The 17541-nt window shown below is 43.8% G+C and overlaps 9 protein-coding genes across 9 annotated transcripts; 5 read left to right on the forward strand and 4 right to left on the reverse strand.

Moving 5' to 3' along the window:
• Nucleotides 1-352: 352 nt before the first annotated feature.
• Nucleotides 353-1683, forward strand: SJAG_00435 (mRNA processing protein; the record flags this gene model as incomplete). Its single annotated transcript, XM_002171678.1, has 2 exons — nucleotides 353-779; nucleotides 1100-1683. The coding sequence occupies 2 exons, from the start codon at nucleotides 353-355 to the stop codon at nucleotides 1681-1683; spliced, it is 1011 nt and encodes a 336-aa protein (XP_002171714.1).
• SJAG_00434 (NST UDP-N-acetylglucosamine transporter) lies at nucleotides 626-2870 on the reverse strand. The gene has a single exon (XM_002171677.2). The coding sequence runs from the start codon at nucleotides 2664-2666 to the stop codon at nucleotides 1716-1718; it is 951 nt and encodes a 316-aa protein (XP_002171713.1). The 5' UTR covers nucleotides 2667-2870; the 3' UTR covers nucleotides 626-1715.
• Nucleotides 2871-3074: 204 nt separating this feature from the next.
• SJAG_00433 (hypothetical protein) lies at nucleotides 3075-3890 on the forward strand (the record flags this gene model as incomplete). The annotated part of the gene is made up of 1 exon (XM_002171676.1): nucleotides 3075-3890. One exon carries the CDS (start codon nucleotides 3075-3077, stop codon nucleotides 3888-3890), a length of 816 nt encoding a protein of 271 aa, XP_002171712.1.
• Nucleotides 3891-4046: 156 nt separating this feature from the next.
• Nucleotides 4047-5831, reverse strand: SJAG_00432 (threonine synthase). The gene is made up of 2 exons (XM_002171675.2): nucleotides 5708-5831; nucleotides 4047-5629 (listed from the first exon to the last, which is right to left on the reverse strand). The coding sequence occupies exons 1-2, from the start codon at nucleotides 5774-5776 to the stop codon at nucleotides 4145-4147; spliced, it is 1554 nt and encodes a 517-aa protein (XP_002171711.1). The 5' UTR covers nucleotides 5777-5831; the 3' UTR covers nucleotides 4047-4144.
• Nucleotides 5832-6615: 784 nt separating this feature from the next.
• SJAG_00430 (GTPase Ypt2) lies at nucleotides 6616-7496 on the reverse strand (the record flags this gene model as incomplete). Its single annotated transcript, XM_002171674.1, has 4 exons — nucleotides 6616-6828; nucleotides 6873-6967; nucleotides 7103-7168; nucleotides 7268-7496. The coding sequence occupies 4 exons, from the start codon at nucleotides 7494-7496 to the stop codon at nucleotides 6616-6618; spliced, it is 603 nt and encodes a 200-aa protein (XP_002171710.1).
• Nucleotides 7497-8322: 826 nt separating this feature from the next.
• On the forward strand, nucleotides 8323-10210 carry SJAG_00429 (hypothetical protein; the record flags this gene model as incomplete). The annotated part of the gene is made up of 2 exons (XM_002171673.1): nucleotides 8323-9711; nucleotides 9779-10210. The coding sequence occupies 2 exons, from the start codon at nucleotides 8323-8325 to the stop codon at nucleotides 10208-10210; spliced, it is 1821 nt and encodes a 606-aa protein (XP_002171709.1).
• Nucleotides 10211-10390: 180 nt separating this feature from the next.
• SJAG_00428 (hypothetical protein) lies at nucleotides 10391-12148 on the forward strand (the record flags this gene model as incomplete). Its single annotated transcript, XM_002171672.1, has 1 exon — nucleotides 10391-12148. One exon carries the CDS (start codon nucleotides 10391-10393, stop codon nucleotides 12146-12148), a length of 1758 nt encoding a protein of 585 aa, XP_002171708.1.
• A 179-nt stretch (nucleotides 12149-12327) lies between these two features.
• Nucleotides 12328-15793, forward strand: SJAG_00427 (fumble family pantothenate kinase). Its single transcript, XM_002171671.2, has 3 exons — nucleotides 12328-12566; nucleotides 12729-12817; nucleotides 12877-15793. The coding sequence occupies exons 1-3, from the start codon at nucleotides 12425-12427 to the stop codon at nucleotides 13930-13932; spliced, it is 1287 nt and encodes a 428-aa protein (XP_002171707.1). The 5' UTR covers nucleotides 12328-12424; the 3' UTR covers nucleotides 13933-15793.
• SJAG_00426 (phosphatidate cytidylyltransferase) lies at nucleotides 12393-17455 on the reverse strand. The gene is made up of 4 exons (XM_002171670.2): nucleotides 15931-17455; nucleotides 15698-15837; nucleotides 13973-15650; nucleotides 12393-13912 (listed from the first exon to the last, which is right to left on the reverse strand). Exons 1-3 carry the CDS (start codon nucleotides 16281-16283, stop codon nucleotides 14821-14823), a joined length of 1323 nt encoding a protein of 440 aa, XP_002171706.2. The 5' UTR covers nucleotides 16284-17455; the 3' UTR covers nucleotides 12393-13912; nucleotides 13973-14820.
• Nucleotides 17456-17541: the final 86 nt, after the last annotated feature.

Below are 17541 nucleotides of genomic sequence, written 5' to 3' on the forward strand. Positions count from 1 at the left end.
TCTGTCTATTGGTCACAGTACAATGGTTTCATAGGACTTGTGGCAACGATCTGAAATGCATTTTTATTTGCAACGGGCCGCGACGGTAATGCTGTGTGTATGAGCAGTATGGTGACCGCCGAACTGTCTCGCAATCTCGGAATGCGAGAATTTCTTCTTCTTTTGTCGGAATTGCACCAATTCCCCGATACGTGTTGTTGCATCAGGCGCTTAACTAGGTAACACAAGTCGGTTAACGAACCGTAACGGAGCCCCGTAACTTTTCCTGGCGTCACGAACTGCTGCTTTTCGGACCAGTATTCACGTCGCGTCTCGCCAGATTGTGATTGCAGTATCTTTTGACCGAAGAGGGATGCTGTCGGAACACTTGGTTAATGTGGGTCGCATAAATGTCTTTCTTCCTCCAAAAGTCTTGGAGAACGGGTGGAATCCAAGGAAAGCCGCGGACTTGCCATTCGAATTGCCCATAGATGTACCGGAGCAGACGCCAGTCAGCGTTGCCGAAAGGCCTGACTGCACAATGCTGACGCTGCCGTGCTCATTGCTACAGGGTGAAAGATCGGAAGGTTTCATACCCTTGGAAGCTGATGAGCTAAACGAGAGTTTACCGACAACTATAATCTGTAGGAAATGCAATTCTAAATTGGCTACAGTGTCTTCTTGGAAAAACTTACCTGCTTCAAATTGGCAAGAATTTATTGATTGCTGGGCGTGTCATACGGAGACGCCAGCTGTTGTTTCGGCAAATCCTTTTCTTCCTACATTTGCTCCTGCTAGTGGTCAGGGATTCTGTTCTGTTTCTTATTTATCAATTCACTCAGATTGCTTGGTAAGTTATTTTGGTGTGCAAAGGATGTTTTGGTAAGAAGTCTGTTTTACAAACTGGGTTTAAAAGAAATCATGGTGCACTTTCCCCACTGCATCATGGGATACATAAACCCAAAAGCGAACGAGTGTTTCACGACATCGTACCCTTGATGCTGAGGCAGCAATGGGTTAAGACTGTGCATGCTCGCTTCCTCCACAAAGGTCGAGTCGTCTAAAGCTAAAGCCGTGCCCGGTTATGGAGAGATAACATGTTTCTTTTTTCTTACTGAAGTTTGCTTCGCACTTTTGTGGTCTACATATGCTAATATTAAAAAGGTGAATCCTCTTAAACTCGAAGATGAAATGCCGTTTGCTAATGGAATTGTGAAGAACAAAATTGCTCTTTGTTATAATTGCGGTGAAGAAGTTGGTGGTATTGAAGAAAATGATCCGCCGGCAAGTATTCGTGTCCATAAGTTTGCTATTAAACTGCTTAACCTGAACTATCCTCCCCTTGTTATATTTTCGTCAACGTTATTATCCTTACGGAAACAATACTCCGTGCATAAATTTGTTATTTTATCCGGAGATAAAAAGCTTTGGGTATGGTGTATGACACCGTACCTCAACATTTCATTATTTAAACCGTGTTCTGCTCTATCTTCTTCGACCAAACTACCCGTGATGAAACTTATGTTCCGCAGAGAGGCGAAAGATCTTCACTTTGAGGGAGATGATTGGATGGATATCGTGCTGCCTAAACCATTATTTTGCTTATTGCAAGAAACACTGAAGGTAACAAATAAACTTTATCCTGCTTCTGCAAGAAAGATAGGACCATGGCGTGTGGGTTTAGTTCCTCTGCATAAGGAATAGGGAGACTATAACAGTCAGTATCAAGGACATGACTATTCTTTTTTCGATTCTAGTTTCTGTTTCTTCGTTGAAGCGGTAGCATAAACGGCGCTCGATCCAAAGACCAAAAAGGCACCGAACAGAACTGCCGGTCCAAGCTCGTTCTTGAAAATAAGGATGCTTAGAATTAGGCTTGCGAATTTACGGATGTTGAGTACGATCGATACAGCGAGCGCAGACTGTTTAGCGCCCAAACCATTTACCCCGCGTACACAAACATACTGAGCAAGGGTGTTGAGGAGCAGGAAGAAAACACCTCTTGGAAGTCCAATGATCGGTTCTTGCGTTTGGGAGACAGTAAGCAATCCGACCCATTGTTCCTTGATCTTTCCCCATAATGGAAAAAAGAAAGGTATTCCGAATGCGTGGGTATAATACAAACTTTCCCGCCAATCAGACTTGTAACGTGCATATGTTTTCTCCAGCAAAAGTCCCATGAAAGCACCCATGAACTGTGTTACAACAAGCAAGCCAACTCCAATGGCAAAATGTGTCACAGACGATACTTGAAGTCGAACATTCTGAGCGTTTCCCAGCGTCGCTATAATTATGCCGAGCGTGAGTGTACAAACGCTAACCACTTGCTTCACGTTGTAGCGTTTGTGCAAAAGTGCTGCTCCAAACGCCATTGTTGTAATAGGACCGCTACTTCTCAAAATGATGTGTACGGGAACCGAAATATCGTATGCAAGAGCGACATTGTTCAGAACATTAATGAGGAAGAAAAAGAAGACAATAATCAACCAGCGGGTTACAGGGACCTTTGGGCGCACCAATGCTTTTGGATTGACAATGCAATGGTATAGGAAGCCTTCTACACCAATGAACAAGAATTGGGCAAAGGTCAGTAACACTCCACTATTGGGCGCTTCCCGAACGATTGCTTCAAGTGTGTATGCTGTCGAGCAGCAACCTCCAAAAATATACGATAACGCAGATATCATGGGGTTGTCGTGAATAGAGAAAGACGCTATTCAATATATGAATACGTGTTAAAAATAGACGTTGTTTGGTTACGGGGCAAATTCCAACTGGAACAAGGAGAGCACGGTGGATTGCAATTTTACACCACCAGGCGAAAATCTCGTTTATTTTTTATGTGAAAAGGTCTTTGCAGCGTCCAACAATGGGCATGTATAATGCTTTACCCAGTCTGTTGTTGCATGTGCGTGTGTCCGTGAACATTGTCAATACGCACGCACAACACCAAAAAATTGAATTCCCTTGATTTTCGATTATTTGAAGGATTACCTTTTCAAACGAAAAGGTATGTGTTACTTCCTTAAAGCGCTTACCTATTTGTCAATTTTCTAGTGGCATTCTGAAACGTTTACGGTTTTTGTGTTGTCCGAATGCCGGGACATAGCTTTCATGTGGAATTGCCGTTATCAGCTTCAACGCCAATTCGTAAAGAGAAACAAGTTCCCGATTTACCTCTTCTGAATGAAAACGATGAAGTGCGGACGCCTTCTCCTGTAAGAAACCAGCAAAGATTTTCTTTACCAGGTGGCTCACCTCTTGTTTTGTCTTCTCCTACAACGCCTTTATTGCCGTCCTCACCTCCGCTACATGTACCTTTACAAGCTTCTACGCCATCTCCCAAGCAATCGCCCAAACCTCTTTCGTCTCCTTCATCCGATACATCGTCTGGATCATCCTCCATTCTCTTTTCCGGTGTTGCCGCTGCGGCGCTTTCCAATCAAGTTTTATCCTCTCGGCATACTACATCTAATGACTACTATCAAATGTCAACTGAACAGCTGGAACAACTTCTTCCCAAGCCTAGACGCGTGTCTCAACGGAAACGGAGGAAGCCAAAGCCTTTATACGTTAAGGGAGCTGTAGCATCAGATTCTGACAATGCGGACATATCCTCAGGGGTCTCATCTAATTCGGAGGAGTTCAGTGAGTACGAGGAATCCGGAAGATACAAGTCTCGAGGGCGCCGGAGAAAGCGTACAAGCACCGAACGAAAAGTTACAAAACGGAAACGACCAACAAAAAAGGAGTCCGACTCAACTTCCGAGGAGGAGGCTGTTGCTGATCCTGAAAACGGTTCTGCTGATGATGATCCAAAGAGCCAGAAACTTATGCAAGAACATATGCAAAAGCTAAGAGAATATTTCAAACAGGTTGATGAATACAAACTACGAGTGGAAAACGAGTAGAAGGCTTGAAGCAGGTCATGGGCAGCAAAGAAAAATGGTAAAGGGCCCTTAAAAGTCCCTGGCGTATATTACCCACACGCGACCCAACCTTTTCCAGTCCAACACACTGCAATTACACTCGCATTATACTAACACGGCTTGCGGATAAACCCTAAGTGCTCATTCAAAAAACATGTATTGATTGTGTCAAAAAAATTTCTATGTGGTTGTTACAGTTCTTAGCTTGTAAAAAGCAATGGGGAATTTTCTTGTGCTTAAACAGTCATCTTCTTTTCACGCTCCAAGTTAATCTCAACAATCTGCTTGATAACTTCAATTCTGGGAGCACCAGAGAAAATGACACGACGCTCAGCATCCTTCAAACCATGGAACTCACGGGGCATAACTTGTGTCTCAAAGTTGTAACCCTCAAAAGAGGAAAGAGCCAAGTTGACGGCAGCGTCAAATTTGGCAGGATGGGCAGTGGACAAAGACACAAAAGTGGTGCCTTCGGCACCGGCCTCCTTCATACGACGAGTCGTAGCTTCAACACCAACGGCGGTGTGAGGGTCCAAGACGTACTTGTCAGTCTCGTAAACCTTCTTGATAGTGGCGATGGTGGTCTCATTGTCGACACGCTCACTGACAAAGTCTTTACGAGCAGCATCCAAAACTTCAGGACGAACGGCGACACTACCGTTGGTCTTAAACTCGTTCATCCACTTAGCCAAAATCTCGCAGGCCTCGGAGTCAGTGTGGTTAGGAGCAACTTGTTGACGGGCCAAATACCAGAGATAACGTTCAAAGTTGGAAGAAACGAGAATGTCCATAGCAGGAGAGTAAGTCTCCTTAGCGCACACGGGACCGGTGACGGGACCCTTGCTGGTATCGGCCTTCTCGTAGCGACCAGTGTGGAAGAAACGGTCAAGAATATCGTTTTCGTTAGTGGCAATCACCAACTTTTCAGTGGGCAAGCCCATTTCCTTAGCGTAGTAACCGGCCAAGATGTCACCAAAGTTACCAGTAGGAACAACGAAACGGACCTTAACGTCCTTGTTTTGCTTGTAAAGAGAGAGGTAAGCGTAGAAGTAGTAGGTGATCTGAGCCAAAATACGGGCCCAGTTGATGCTGTTCACGGCACCAACGTGGTGCTTGCGGTTGAACTCAGCATCACCGAAGACTTGCTTAACCAAGTCTTGGCAATCGTCAAAGACACCAGCAACGGTGACACAGTGAACGTTAGGATCAGTGACAGTGGTCATTTGAGCCTCTTGAACAGGAGAGACACGACCCTCGGGGAACAAAATAAAGACAGAAACATCCTTCTTGCCACGGAGACCGTAAATGGCAGCACTGCCAGTGTCTCCACTAGTAGCACCAACAACAGTCAAGTGATCACGCTCCTCCTCAGGCTTGTCACCATTCTTACGGGTGAGGAAGAACTCGAACAGGTTGCCGAGGAATTGCAAGGCAACATCCTTGAAGGCAAAAGTAGGACCGTGGAACAATTCAAGAACGTTGATTCCGTTGTTCAACTTCTTCAAGGGAGTAGTCTCGGGGTGACGGAAGGTAGCGTAAGAACGAGCGGCCAAGTCCTTCAACTCTTCAGCAGAAATCTCGCTGCGAGGAATGTAAAGAGACATGATCTCGTAAGCAAGCTCGGGAAAACTCAAGCTGCTCCATTTCTCCTTCCAACCTTCGGGGAGCTTGGGAATCTCAGAGGGAATGAACAAACCGCCATCGTTGGCCAAACCCTTCAACTATTTACGGAAAACATTAGAATGCGACTACAGGAAAGGAAAAACTCCGGAGCGGAAGATTTTCGTGAATACACGTACGACAGCATCCTCAAAGGAGAAATTGGAGGAACCACCACGGGTGGATTGATACGTTACTTGACTTGACATTGTACGGTGTTGGTAGAGGACAGGATTTCTGGCGGCGACGTTTTCGCATATAGCGTGGAATTAAGGTTAAGGTTAGTGGAGTTCAGTGGAGCGTGATAAGGTGACAATGAAGTAGCAATGGTCGTGAGGACCACAACACCAAACCTGAAAGCGGGGAAATGGGTGCTTGGTGGCTTCAGGGCTCTTCTTATCCATCTCTACAACTAAGAGACCAAGTTACTGGTTGGAGTTCCGTGGTCATTGTCTATGACAATGGCAATCGCAGAACTACTGTTACCTAGGGGGACCCTATGTGCGGTGACTACGGTTTCAAGACTCAAATGAAAGGAAACTCACCAAGAAAGGCCATTCACAAGCAACAAAAGCTACCTAAAAGCACTCCGGGTAAGCACCATAACGGTAACGTGTCGCCTTACCGTAGACGGTACGTAGAGTCGTGTGTGCAAGATAGCAAAGATGAATAGTCAAACATTGGATATTAGACAAGCGCGAAAGACGAGAGAGAGAATGTGTGTTTGTATGTGTGTGTGAGTGAGTGAGTGTGCGTGCGTGTGAAAGAAACGTTGAGCGCGTCAGAAACGAAATTGGACATGGCGAGTGAGATGCTTTTCTTTTAACTTCATTCTTGGTTCCAGAAAATGCATATCAAACACATCGCCGATAGTGCGTTTACCTGCGTAAGAGAATCGTAAATTCAAGCAGGGACACGAGAAGAACAGCACAGTCATGGCTTACAACAGTCCAATCTCAGAAGCCACATGCAAGGCGCGAAATGACAAAAGTAAAGAAAATGGCGAACATAGAGTAGTTAAAAGAAGCATTGTTCGCTTACCAATCGTTTAGCAGCAGCGCTTGCTGTTGCGACTAGAGCTTAAATCGATGTTGGACGCTTGGGCGGAACTTTCTTGCTCTGCGTCAATTTTTTGCTTCTTAATTTCACGAGCTAATGTAAAAAACGCCTCATCGACGTTAACGTTCGTCTTGGCACTGGCTTCCAGGAACTTTATACCAAGTTCTTCAGCGAGAGCCTGTCCTTGCTCATACGTTACTTGCTGTTTTGGGGTTAGCGGTTACCAACAAGCGATATACAACATACTCTTTGTTCTTCGCAATCACATTTGTTTCCAATAAGGATCTTGAAGACATTCTCGCTAGCATGTTGTTCGACATTACTGAACCAAGTGCGAATGTCTAAAAGGTTAGCGGCTGCTTAAAGAAATGGGGTGTTGAAAACAAGAGAAGAAGGATGTGCAAATGCATTTACACACCCCTACGTATATCCCTGCACAAGCCCCTGTGTAGGTCCTCGTAGGTGCATTGACATACTTTCAAAAGACTTTTCGTCTGTCACATCATACAAAAGCAGGATACCCATGGCGCCTCGATAATACGCTGTAAGATTAGCATATGCACAACGACAAGAAAAATCTGGCAAGGCATCCACTAGCGGATGTTTATACATAGCAGTTTGCCTTTTATGAACCGACATACCCGTAGTGATTGTCCGGAATCGTTCTTGGCCAGCAGTGTCCCAAATTTGGAGCTTGATGCGCTTTCCATCGAGTTCAATAGTACGAATCTTGAAGTCGATGCCAATAGTCGTAATGAATGAAGGCGTAAAAGAGTCCTCAGAAAATCGCAGCAGTAGACACGACTTTCCGACGCCAGAATCTCCAATGAGAAGGAGTTTTATAAGATAGTCATAAGATTTCGTAGCCATCGACGAAGAATTAAAAATGTTAACGATTAGTCCAAGCAGGTAGCAATCAAGGCTTCAATTTGGAATGAACAGTGCTGTCGTAAAAAGTACCTCTGGTGAATGTGTGGTCTTCGGAACTTGTATATTCCCTGTTTTTGTTAGCAATTGTCAATGAAAGAGTATCTACTTAAGACGTACAAACTTATTACAGAGGTAAGAGATTTGTTCGAAGTTGCAATAGCAGCTACAAGGTTTTGGTGTAGCGTGGTCAAATAAGGTATTTTTTAGCGTTGCATTCCGATTTGCTACAGTTCGCTAAATATGAGGAGTTGGTCTTTCGGTGGTCGGAAATATGTACCCTGGCTTTTTAGGTTACCGGTTTACCGGTATCCAAATAAGGATCTACGTAAATAATCGTAAACGCTTATAGCGAGGATCACTACGTCTCCGTAAACGGTTTTCATACAGCGGGCCTGGTTAATGCTGGCGGGACGAATGGGCTAGGCAATCCATTAATACGTTTACAGTGAAACGTATATAAATTTGGTGTGTAGATAGTGTTTGAAACCTTTGTAGGAACCAGAGAACTACGTCTTTATCATATAGTTGGCATTGACTGTGTCTTCCTTCTTACTCCATTCAAACGGATTGCTCTTTTACTTTGTGTGTTTGCACCGAAAATTAAGTGTTCAATCAAACAGCTGGTCTGTTTTCTACGAATTCTGTTCATGAGGGACTTTGAAAAGGATTTGGGTCGTATAAAAGTTTTGCTATTCTGTTTGTCAGACACGATAAAGACATAAAACCTGGGTGATTTTTGAACATATACAAACACAGGATAACTGCAATGGATGTGGATATTGATTCAGAATCAGAAGAATTGTTTGAAGGAATTGACCTGGACGAACTTGAGCAGCAGGCTCAATCACAAGTACAAAAACAAAATCATGCACGTGAATCCATTGACTCAATTGAAGAGCTCCCGTTCCAACCTGCGTCTGTGTCTGATAAACAGTCGTTTAAGGTGCAGGAATTGGAAAAACAGTTGCTTATTCGGTCAGGCGAGAATTCCATACTGCGTTCTAATCTACAAAAGCAATCCGAGCAACACAATCGAACGATCGAAGCATTAAATGCACACGTAAAATCTGTGCAAGAAGAATATCAGAGCAAAATTCGAAACCTGGAGCAGGAAATCGAGCGTGTAAAGACAGAGTCTTGTTTCTTTGAGAAGGAAGCTCAGGACGCAACTCTCAACTTAAAAAAGCTACAGAAACTGAATCAACAAGGAAAGAACGAGTCTAATACTCAGAAAAACACATCCACGGACATCTTCCAGGACCCGGCGGCAGCATTTCATTCCAACGTTGATGACTGGGATCCTTTACCAGAACAAATCAAGGTAGCAGTCAATGCAAGTGCAACAAAGAAAAAGAAAAAGCGCAAACTTAGCGTCCAAGAGGGTGTCGGAAAATCTAGTAGTTCTGTTCCCCGTCAAAACGATGACCCCCAACATGAGGCTACGATAGACTTGCTATGTGAACAGCTCGTGCAACTCGAACAGCAAAACGGAATCTGGCTCGTGTCCCGCGGACTTGGCGAGATATACGGTGGCCTCCTAACTGAACTTTCAGCGCTAGAAGATGAGGAGGGTCAGGCTCGCGTAAGCATGCTTACGAAGCTTATATACGATCCTGTAGCCTTCGACACTGTAAACACATATGTGCAGTCTTTAATTCAACTTATTGAGGAGATTTTTGTCGTCGCGCTTAAAAAAAGTTACTGGAGTGCTGCCGGTACAATATTAACGCTTTCACTTGCGATCATGACTATGGAGCCTGACATGGTCGAAAACATTTTGCAATCAAAAATCCCTTCGCTGGCAAACGATTGTGCATGCACTCTTGTGCGGGAGAAAGAAGTACATCAGGTTGCCTTTGAGAGGTGCATTAATTTCCTGTGTACTTGCTTGTACAATAGCAGTGCATTAACATCCAATACACAACTGCAATCCCAAGTATCGCCGATGCTTTTTGAACGTTGTATTGATTTTCAGCAACCAACACATGTCATAAAACTAGGCTTGCGCATTTTGATGAGCTCAATAAAGCCTTCTGCCATAGCATGCGTGCCGTTAGTTAACCCCCCAGAAAACGACCAACGTCTCGTCTATGGCATTTTCTCCACGCTGTCTCGGATTTTGGCAGACGAGAAGCGTGCCGCTAAAAATCACCTGGTAAGTAGGCATTTCGTTTGCCCCTATACCAGTTCTATTTTATGTGCACAAACGCTTACACAAGTAGGAGTTCCTTTCTATTCATGACATGGTGCTTCAATTGCTGCTGCACTTCTACAAACAGACGAAGCCCATAGGCCTCGATGTTCTTCAAGCATGTTCGCCACTTGTTCCAAGCTTTGCATTGGCAACTTGCTGGTATTTGCAACTTATTCAGCAAGGATTCCAACCTACAGAGTCATATGCCCAGAACCTCGTGAATCTTCTGCGAATTACATATCTCGTTGCTCCAAGCGATTTATCTACACGCCTCGTCAATTCGGGACACGGGTTGCTTCAACGCTATGTAGCTGCCGTTGCTAGCTGCACGTACGGAGACTTGGAGTACATGTCTTTCCAACGAAGTGCAAAAGAAGTTTCCACTTTGAGCGCTGAAATTCTTGAACTCTGTGTTTCTCCAGAGGAGCTGGACTCTCTCTACACACTTTTCGACCAGTGATGACTGGCCTGCATGTTTTCGTTTTTCCTGTATGAATTTCTGTTTCTTCGTACGTCACTGTTCGCTTAGCCGAAACTTTATTCTTTGAGACTAATCCCAAGGAAGCGTGTCGAGCGAGCGTCCCAGTTCAGCTTACCTTTCGCAAGCTATTAATCCGTTCATTTAGTCTCAGAAAGGCCAATGAACGTGTATAGAAAGCAAATTGGTTATTATTACACTCAGTTTGACAACTTAGGTGCTCAAATCTCAGCGGAAACGTCAAATGAGCCAAGTCTGTTGGATAAACGCGTAGTTGAGCTGTACCAATTGCTCGAGGACCCGGACAAATGTTTTCATGAACTAAATAGATTACGTTCCTTGTTGTCGGAGGTGGTATCCGACACTCCTCATCGCGAACTTCCGGAATATTGGATAGTGCTGGGTCGTAGCACGGTTATAATTCATGTTTTTGCGCTTGAGCGACTGCTCAACGAAAATCTCGACATTTCTGAACGTATATTTTATTGGAACAGTGTTAATTCTTCTTGGTGGACCCGTTTAAATTACTTTGTCGCGACGCTTCCTCGTCGAGTCACTATTGGCTTAAGAGAATCACGAAACTTGAGAAAAGGTAAATCTTCTTTCTCTGCTTTTGTTCGAAAACTCTTTTTTCCAAATATGATGGAACCGTCTGGACATGAATCGTTTGCAATTATCCTCTCGAATCTCAGCATAAACTCCCTGTTACAGCGAGAATTGCAAGAGAAGATAACGACCCTCACTAATCTTCAGCGAGAAAACGTCACTAAAATCGGATCGCTTTGCGCTTTATTAAAACCAAAAGCGCTTCGTAGCGCATATCATTTGCCGGGTTTAAATGCAAACAAGATAGAACAAGTGAATTTAGTATCTGACGTTGAGCATTGGATTGGCAGTCTTGCTGCCATTCTGCAAAGCACGGAAACGGAAGGAAGTCAACCAGACACAAATCTTGCATCTCGACTGCGGGATATATTGGACTGTGCGGAGAAGCCCTCGTCCGCCTACCAAGCATCCTCGAAATATGAAACTCCTTCTGCGTTAGAGCGTGCTTGGCCTGCGATTGTCAGTTCACTAATAGGCGGTTGGGCGGTTGCGACAACCGTAATGCGTTCTCGGGAGACCTTGCTTGCATGGGCTACCTCATGTGTGTCGACAGTCTACGATTTATGGAAGAATTGGGTGTATAAACCGTTCCAGAGCATGCTTCAGACAATTCGCTTGTCCAATGACTCGCCGAGGATTGCGTTACTGAAAACTCGCAGTTTGTACAGCGACATGGAAAGCTTGGAACGCATGGTGGTTGATTTTGTGCGCGACACACAGTTTTCTGGTGATGTCGATGTGAACGCCGTGCAAGCTGCAGTTCGTCAGGGCGATGTTACACCCGTACTCGAGGTCTACGAGCGAGAAATGAAGACTCCACTTCGTCGAATTGTTCGGGGAAAGCTTGTCCGTGCCTTGTTGATTCAGCTCCAAAAGGCGAAGGTTGACCTGGAGGTTGCTTTGTCAGGCATTGATCAGTTGTTGCGCAGTCAAGAGCTCGTCTTTGCCAGCCTGGGAATTACTCCTGGGCTGTTGCTTCTCTTCGGAATTGGCCGATACGCACGGAGCCATTGGCTTGTCCCTGCACAAAGGTTCAGTCAGCGTCAATTGAGATACAGGTTCCATAAGGCATTACTCGAATGTGACCGAATTCTCACGAGGAACATGAGTGCGAATATTCTTGACGTAGAGCAACTCGGTTTTGTTGTTTGTCAAGCAAACGAAATGGCATCCATTGCTTCTCAATTACGATTATCGAAGGACAAACAGGGTGAATTGCTCCATGACCTTGAGGACCTCCAAATTCACAACACAAATATCGCCGGCCAGTTGCGCCTCATCGACCGTCTTGGCAGGACTGTTCCGGTGGTTTGATACAGCAATCATATCTCTGCTACTGATGTCAAATCTTGCATTTTTTGCGACAGCAAAAATCTCTCCCTACGGTTCGTTGGGTCCCCCCCTTCATTAGGCGAGATCACATGCAGCACGGCGGTATAACGAACCCCGTTATCGAGTTTTTTTGTTCAACGTTATACCTCACAATTTGGTGTCGCTAAACTGCTAATTACAACACACCTATTTAGTAAGTAGGTATCTGAACGCGTCAAACGCGACCACTTACTACAAGATATATTGACTCTTATTGCGATGACTGAACGGAGATACAGTGACATAAACATAGAAGACTTTACAAAACCACTAAATCAGATGTCTCAGGAAAAACAAGATGCGATGAAATCTGTCGAGCAACAGCTCGCGGAAGTTCCTCCAGTTTGTCTGAACCTGGAAGGTATGTACTGCCGCAAACAAGGAATTGTTATCGAACAGTAATCCGGAGGGTGGTTAATTAATCCGTTTTGACGTCTTCTGCTTACTCAGTTTCGTGGGAACTTTTCTTGGAATAACTGTTCTTAATGCTCTTTTTTTTTCGAAGGAAGCTGACGCTTTATAGGGGCTCGAATTGTGGAGGGAACGTCTCCAGACAACAGAGACATCATGCTTCCAAATAATAAGTCTCATGTTGCTCACATTGCAGTCGATGTATGTTCCTTCTCTTCCTTTTGCCTTTCTTAGATTGTGTCCTGCTGACTTTTATAAAGATTGGCGGCTCCCTAGCTAAAGTTATGTACTATGTCCGCATCTCCAGCTCTCCCTCATCATCGTCGAGCGATATCTCTTCGCCGGCTGTCGTTAACATGGTCGGTGGCCGGTTGTGTTTTGTCAAATTCGAGACGGCTAAGATTGATGAGTGTATCAAGTTTATGGCGAACTTGATCAACTTGGAAAGGCAGTTCAGGCCTCACGCGTGCAACGCTCGCATTACTGTCATTGCTACGGGTGGCGGTGCATACAAGTTTTATGAACAAATGCGGAGGGAGCTCAAGGTCGACATTGTGCGCGAAGATGAAATGGAGTGCCTCATTGCAGGATTAAACTTCTTTATCAACTCGATTCCCCGTGAGGTATTTACACTCGACTTGAGCACTTGCAAATTGTCGTTCCAGGAAGATCCCAGCCGAGGAAAATACCCACATATGCTCGTTAACATTGGCTCTGGTGTTAGCATACTTAAGGTGAACGGACCTTCTGACTTTGAGCGTGTCGGCGGTTCTTCGCTAGGTGGAGGTACTCTTTGGGGTCTATTATCACTTCTTACTCCTGCAAAGTCCTACGATGAGATGCTCGAGTTGTCGAAAGAAGGCGACAATTCGTCAGTCGATATGCTTGTGAGTGACATCTACGGTGCCAATCTCGGCTACGAGCGCTTTGGCTTAAAGAATAACATGATTGCAAGTTCTTTTGGCAAAGTTTTCCGTGAACATAAAGACTTGGAGGAGTTTCACCCCGGAGACATTGCAAAATCACTTTTGTTTGCGGTGAGCAACAACATCGGCCAAATCGCTTACTTGCATGCTCAAAGGCATAATGTTGAAAACATTTATTTTGGAGGAAGTTTTATTCGTAACCATGTGCAGACTATGCAGACACTCACTTATGCCATCAAGTTTTGGTCAAAGAATACGATGAACGCATACTTCCTAAGACATGAAGGCTATTTGGGTGTTGTTGGCGCATTTTTGAAATACTCATGGCCTTGCACCTACGACGGCTTCCTTCCATCGATACCCGGTGTGCCTGTGGAAAAAAAGAATTAGCAACATTTTACCACTTTTGTTAGCAGGTTTCATCACATACCCCATTCTTGGCTTTAACAGGTGTTTTAGAGTTTTTTTCATGATCCACTATTACTAAATAAACGAAGATGACATTGCTGGACGTTGAAACGTTTTGTCCTAAACAACGTCTACGATTCCCCCCTTCTTTACCTGGCATCTTAACCTTAAAAGTGGAATTCTTCGTGGACGGGACAATATACGGCAGCACATTGCTCAGGATTCGTGTGGCAGGTAATTCTGCTCGTGTAAAAGTAACTGTTCTTTTTGTTAATTATCCGCTTGTTTGCTTAAATGTTCTCAGTTGACGGAATATAATACATTACCAAAAAATGAATAATAATATAAAGCTTGATGAACAGTCTCTTGTTACAATATGAATTTTAGCGGAGCGATTTGAATTATAGACGGACATGCTCTTTATGCGCTCCTCAGGTATCTATGGTTGTACAACATATTTATTTCCTAGTTATCCCAACTTAAATAGTTAAATTTCAGAGTGAGATAGCGAAGGCGCACCAGCTGTTTACACGATAACGCTATGGTGATGAATGGTCCAACTGTTGAAGAAGGGAAGAAAATGGAACAAGTAACGAAAGAATGTGTTTGGTTTGCACTATATGCTTCATTAAGACTCATAGAAAATGGAGCGTGATGTGAAGAGCTTTTCCCTCGTAACGTGAGCAAAACATACAAAGTAATTTAGGGAATGAATGCCACGCTGCCAAAGCAGGAGGGAACGCTGCTTTTTTTTAAAAGAAAAAATTCGTTAATTGGAATTAAAAAGTAATCGTTCACAACAGTCAGCCATTAAGTTCGTGAAAGGCATACTTAGGGAATAGCGAAGAACGAGTGGTTTTATTTTCTCGACTAACGGCAAGCCTGACAAATGGCGTCTACAGTTAGCTTTCCCTGTGAAATAAGGTATTCTTTCAGGTCTTCAAACAATTCTAGTTGCTCGGCACTCGTGAGACTCGTAACGGCGATTTCCAGCAATTCAGTAACGTTGCCACGTTTCTCTGAGATGAACGATTGAACATACATATAGACAAACGCTCCGTTCAACAACTGACAATCCACACGATCAGTTAAGCCACCATGACCCGGGATGGAGTCGCCGAAGTCCTTTAACTTGAAAGCACGCTTCAACCCACTAGCAAAGAAGCCGCCAAAGGGGGCCACAAGACTTGCGAAAGTGGCAAACACGGCTAAATGGAAATAGATGGGAGCCAATGTTAATGTACGAGGGAATCTGAACAGACGACTCATGATCAGAGGAACATTGTACGTTTTGGGCAAGAAAACGCTGTTAGGAACACACTCAATGTTGCTGAAAATGGTAGCAGACAAATCACGAGTAGGGCAAATGAAATAGTTGGAACGCATGAGCATGAATGAGAGCAGCGAACCCACCACAACCGTGCAAACCCATCCTCCAACAAAACCTTCAACAGTCTTCTTTGGAGAAAGCTGGATAAGGGGATGTTTGCCGAATACCTTTCCGCAAAGGTATGCAAAAACGTCGTTACAAACAACGTAGCAAACAGGAACAAAAAACCAGAAAAGGCCTTCAAAGATGTTATTAATCATGAAATGTGCCTGTCCAACAACGAGTAAAAGAGTCATATGGGTCCAACAGAACTGAGAGAATTGGAATTTGTAGTTACCCTTCTTCAGCGAAGCGACAAAGAGCACAAAACCTTAGACGTGTTAGCAGCAGCCGTTTCATAAACTTTTCCAAACATACTGATAGTGTATAACATAAAAGAAATAAAACGATGGTGAGTAGCCAACGGCATCAAATAAGAATCTACAATTAACAAATGATGAAAGTATCTCAAGATACTTTCACCATAGGCATAGTACAGAGTGGTAATCAAAAAACACCTAACGAGTTAGTTTCAGTTCGTTCAGAGGGAAGAAAAAGAATTCGAGCACCCAATAAAACCCAATCCATCACCCCGTTTAACAAACGCATACCAATTCACCACCTTTGTCAGTGGAAGATCCTTCTCTCTGCTAGGAACGCTGGCAATGGCAATCACCTCTTTGTACACGCCGATTTGAAGTACAGTGACGAGAACAAGTATCCAGAAAGGTCCCATAGCAAGAATGATAAAGAAGAACACCAACATAATCACCGTCCAAACCGTACGTTGAATGAAGTTCTGACTTGGCTTGTGAATTAATGGCTTCTCCCTCAATTTTCCGACCATATTGCTAACAGTATCTAATTTTCTGTTGGCCAGAGATGAAGAAACCAGACCTTCGTTTTCGTTCGCGGTCCTTTCAACCTCTGGGCGGACCTGTTTTCTCGTTCTTTTCTTCGACATAACGTTTAGGTCTAAAACGTTCAGAGAAGTTTCAAAACGTATCTACAGGTGCTCTGGAAAAGCTAATATGCGATGTTTAAGGGAAACGGTCCTCTTCAAATTTGCTGCCGGAACGGTGAGGGTTTGTTCCTGACAAGATATGGCATTCCCTGGTGGTGGTATACTCGTGTGTGCCAACCAAAACTGACAGGATATTCGCCAAACAAAATTGGGCGGCGAAAGCGTTACCGAATAAACGAAAGCTGAGTATATATGTAGCTGTGGGTTGATTTTACAATTAGAGGGTTTTGTGTCTTGATTTTATCGAAGGCTTGCATGGAGTGATTTTTAACACATTTACTAATAAACATACCATAAACGAAACAGTGTGTGCAAAACAGTGCAAACTAGCTTATATCCCTCGCCGTCGTTCGGAACATCTTGAATTAAATGAGAATCTGAGTTAGGGTTCGATCTCCGGTTTCTGATCCTTACTTTAGAGTAGGCTAGGCACAAACGATTCACTGAGAGTATATCGAGAGAAGAAAGAGGGAGAGAAGGTATGGGATAGGCATGAAGGAGGGAAAATACGGAAAAAGAAGAATTTGCTTTGTATTTGTAAATTCCCTCCCTAGTTGCGCTCAGAATTATGTATGAACCACGTTCTTAAATCCGGCTTTTCAAATCCTAACAGCATCTTTTGAAATTCTTATAATACCAGCTACTTACTATGTCCAAATAATTCAGTCAAGTAATTGTCATTCGTTTCTTTCTCTACTAGTTCTATCAATTGACTGGTTTTAAGACTAAAAAAAAAAGTCCACCGAATATACGGCGACCATCAATATACACTGCTGCTTTTCATCTCGAAAGTAGCGCACAGATCTTCCTTTTAAATGTTTTTTTAGACGGCTCTTCTGTCCTCAACGATCTCTTTGTTTTGTCCATTGAACAAAGAGGGATGTTGACAAAAAAACATACAAGTATGGGATCAAATCCACATAAATGACTTTTATAAACCCCAAAACAGCACAAATGCTTTCTGAATCCATTGAGACGGTTGAAACATTACATCTCTTTCGCTTTCTGTCTTGTCTCAAGGGTTCTTGCGAAGTAAAATAAAAAATACATAAGATCGGCTTATATCGCGTTTATAGAACAATTTCATTTGTAACTGCGTACTACCATTAAAAGTTCTGCATGAAGTGTATCTTCATTAAGGTTTTGGGGCACCTCAACAGGATCCTCGCACATACAGCTCCTGCCCAGAACCACCTCC

The sequence above is a fragment of the Schizosaccharomyces japonicus genome, assembly GCF_000149845.2.
Source record: "Schizosaccharomyces japonicus yFS275 unplaced genomic scaffold supercont5.1, whole genome shotgun sequence".
Taxonomy (NCBI): Eukaryota; Fungi; Ascomycota; class Schizosaccharomycetes; order Schizosaccharomycetales; family Schizosaccharomycetaceae; genus Schizosaccharomyces; species Schizosaccharomyces japonicus.

Bases quoted from the DNA above. Each gene is read 5' to 3' on its own strand.
- SJAG_00434 (XM_002171677.2), bottom strand. From the start codon at position 2,666: ATGATATCTGCGTTATCGTATATTTTTGGAGGTTGCTGCTCGACAGCA.
- SJAG_00432 (XM_002171675.2), bottom strand. From the start codon at position 5,776: ATGTCAAGTCAAGTAACGTATCAATCCACCCGTGGTGGTTCCTCCAAT. The intron at 5,630-5,707 runs GTACGTGTATTC...TTCCGTAAATAG, and splicing joins TCTCCTTTGAGGATGCTGTC to TTGAAGGGTTTGGCCAACGA.
- SJAG_00427 (XM_002171671.2), top strand. From the start codon at position 12,425: ATGACTGAACGGAGATACAGTGACATAAACATAGAAGACTTTACAAAA. The intron at 12,567-12,728 runs GTATGTACTGCC...GACGCTTTATAG, and splicing joins AGTTTGTCTGAACCTGGAAG to GGGCTCGAATTGTGGAGGGA. The intron at 12,818-12,876 runs GTATGTTCCTTC...ACTTTTATAAAG, and splicing joins TTGCTCACATTGCAGTCGAT to ATTGGCGGCTCCCTAGCTAA.
- SJAG_00426 (XM_002171670.2), bottom strand. From the start codon at position 16,283: ATGTCGAAGAAAAGAACGAGAAAACAGGTCCGCCCAGAGGTTGAAAGG. The intron at 15,838-15,930 runs GTATGCGTTTGT...CTAACTCGTTAG, and splicing joins CTGACAAAGGTGGTGAATTG to GTGTTTTTTGATTACCACTC. The intron at 15,651-15,697 runs GTATGTTTGGAA...AACACGTCTAAG, and splicing joins TTTTATGTTATACACTATCA to GTTTTGTGCTCTTTGTCGCT.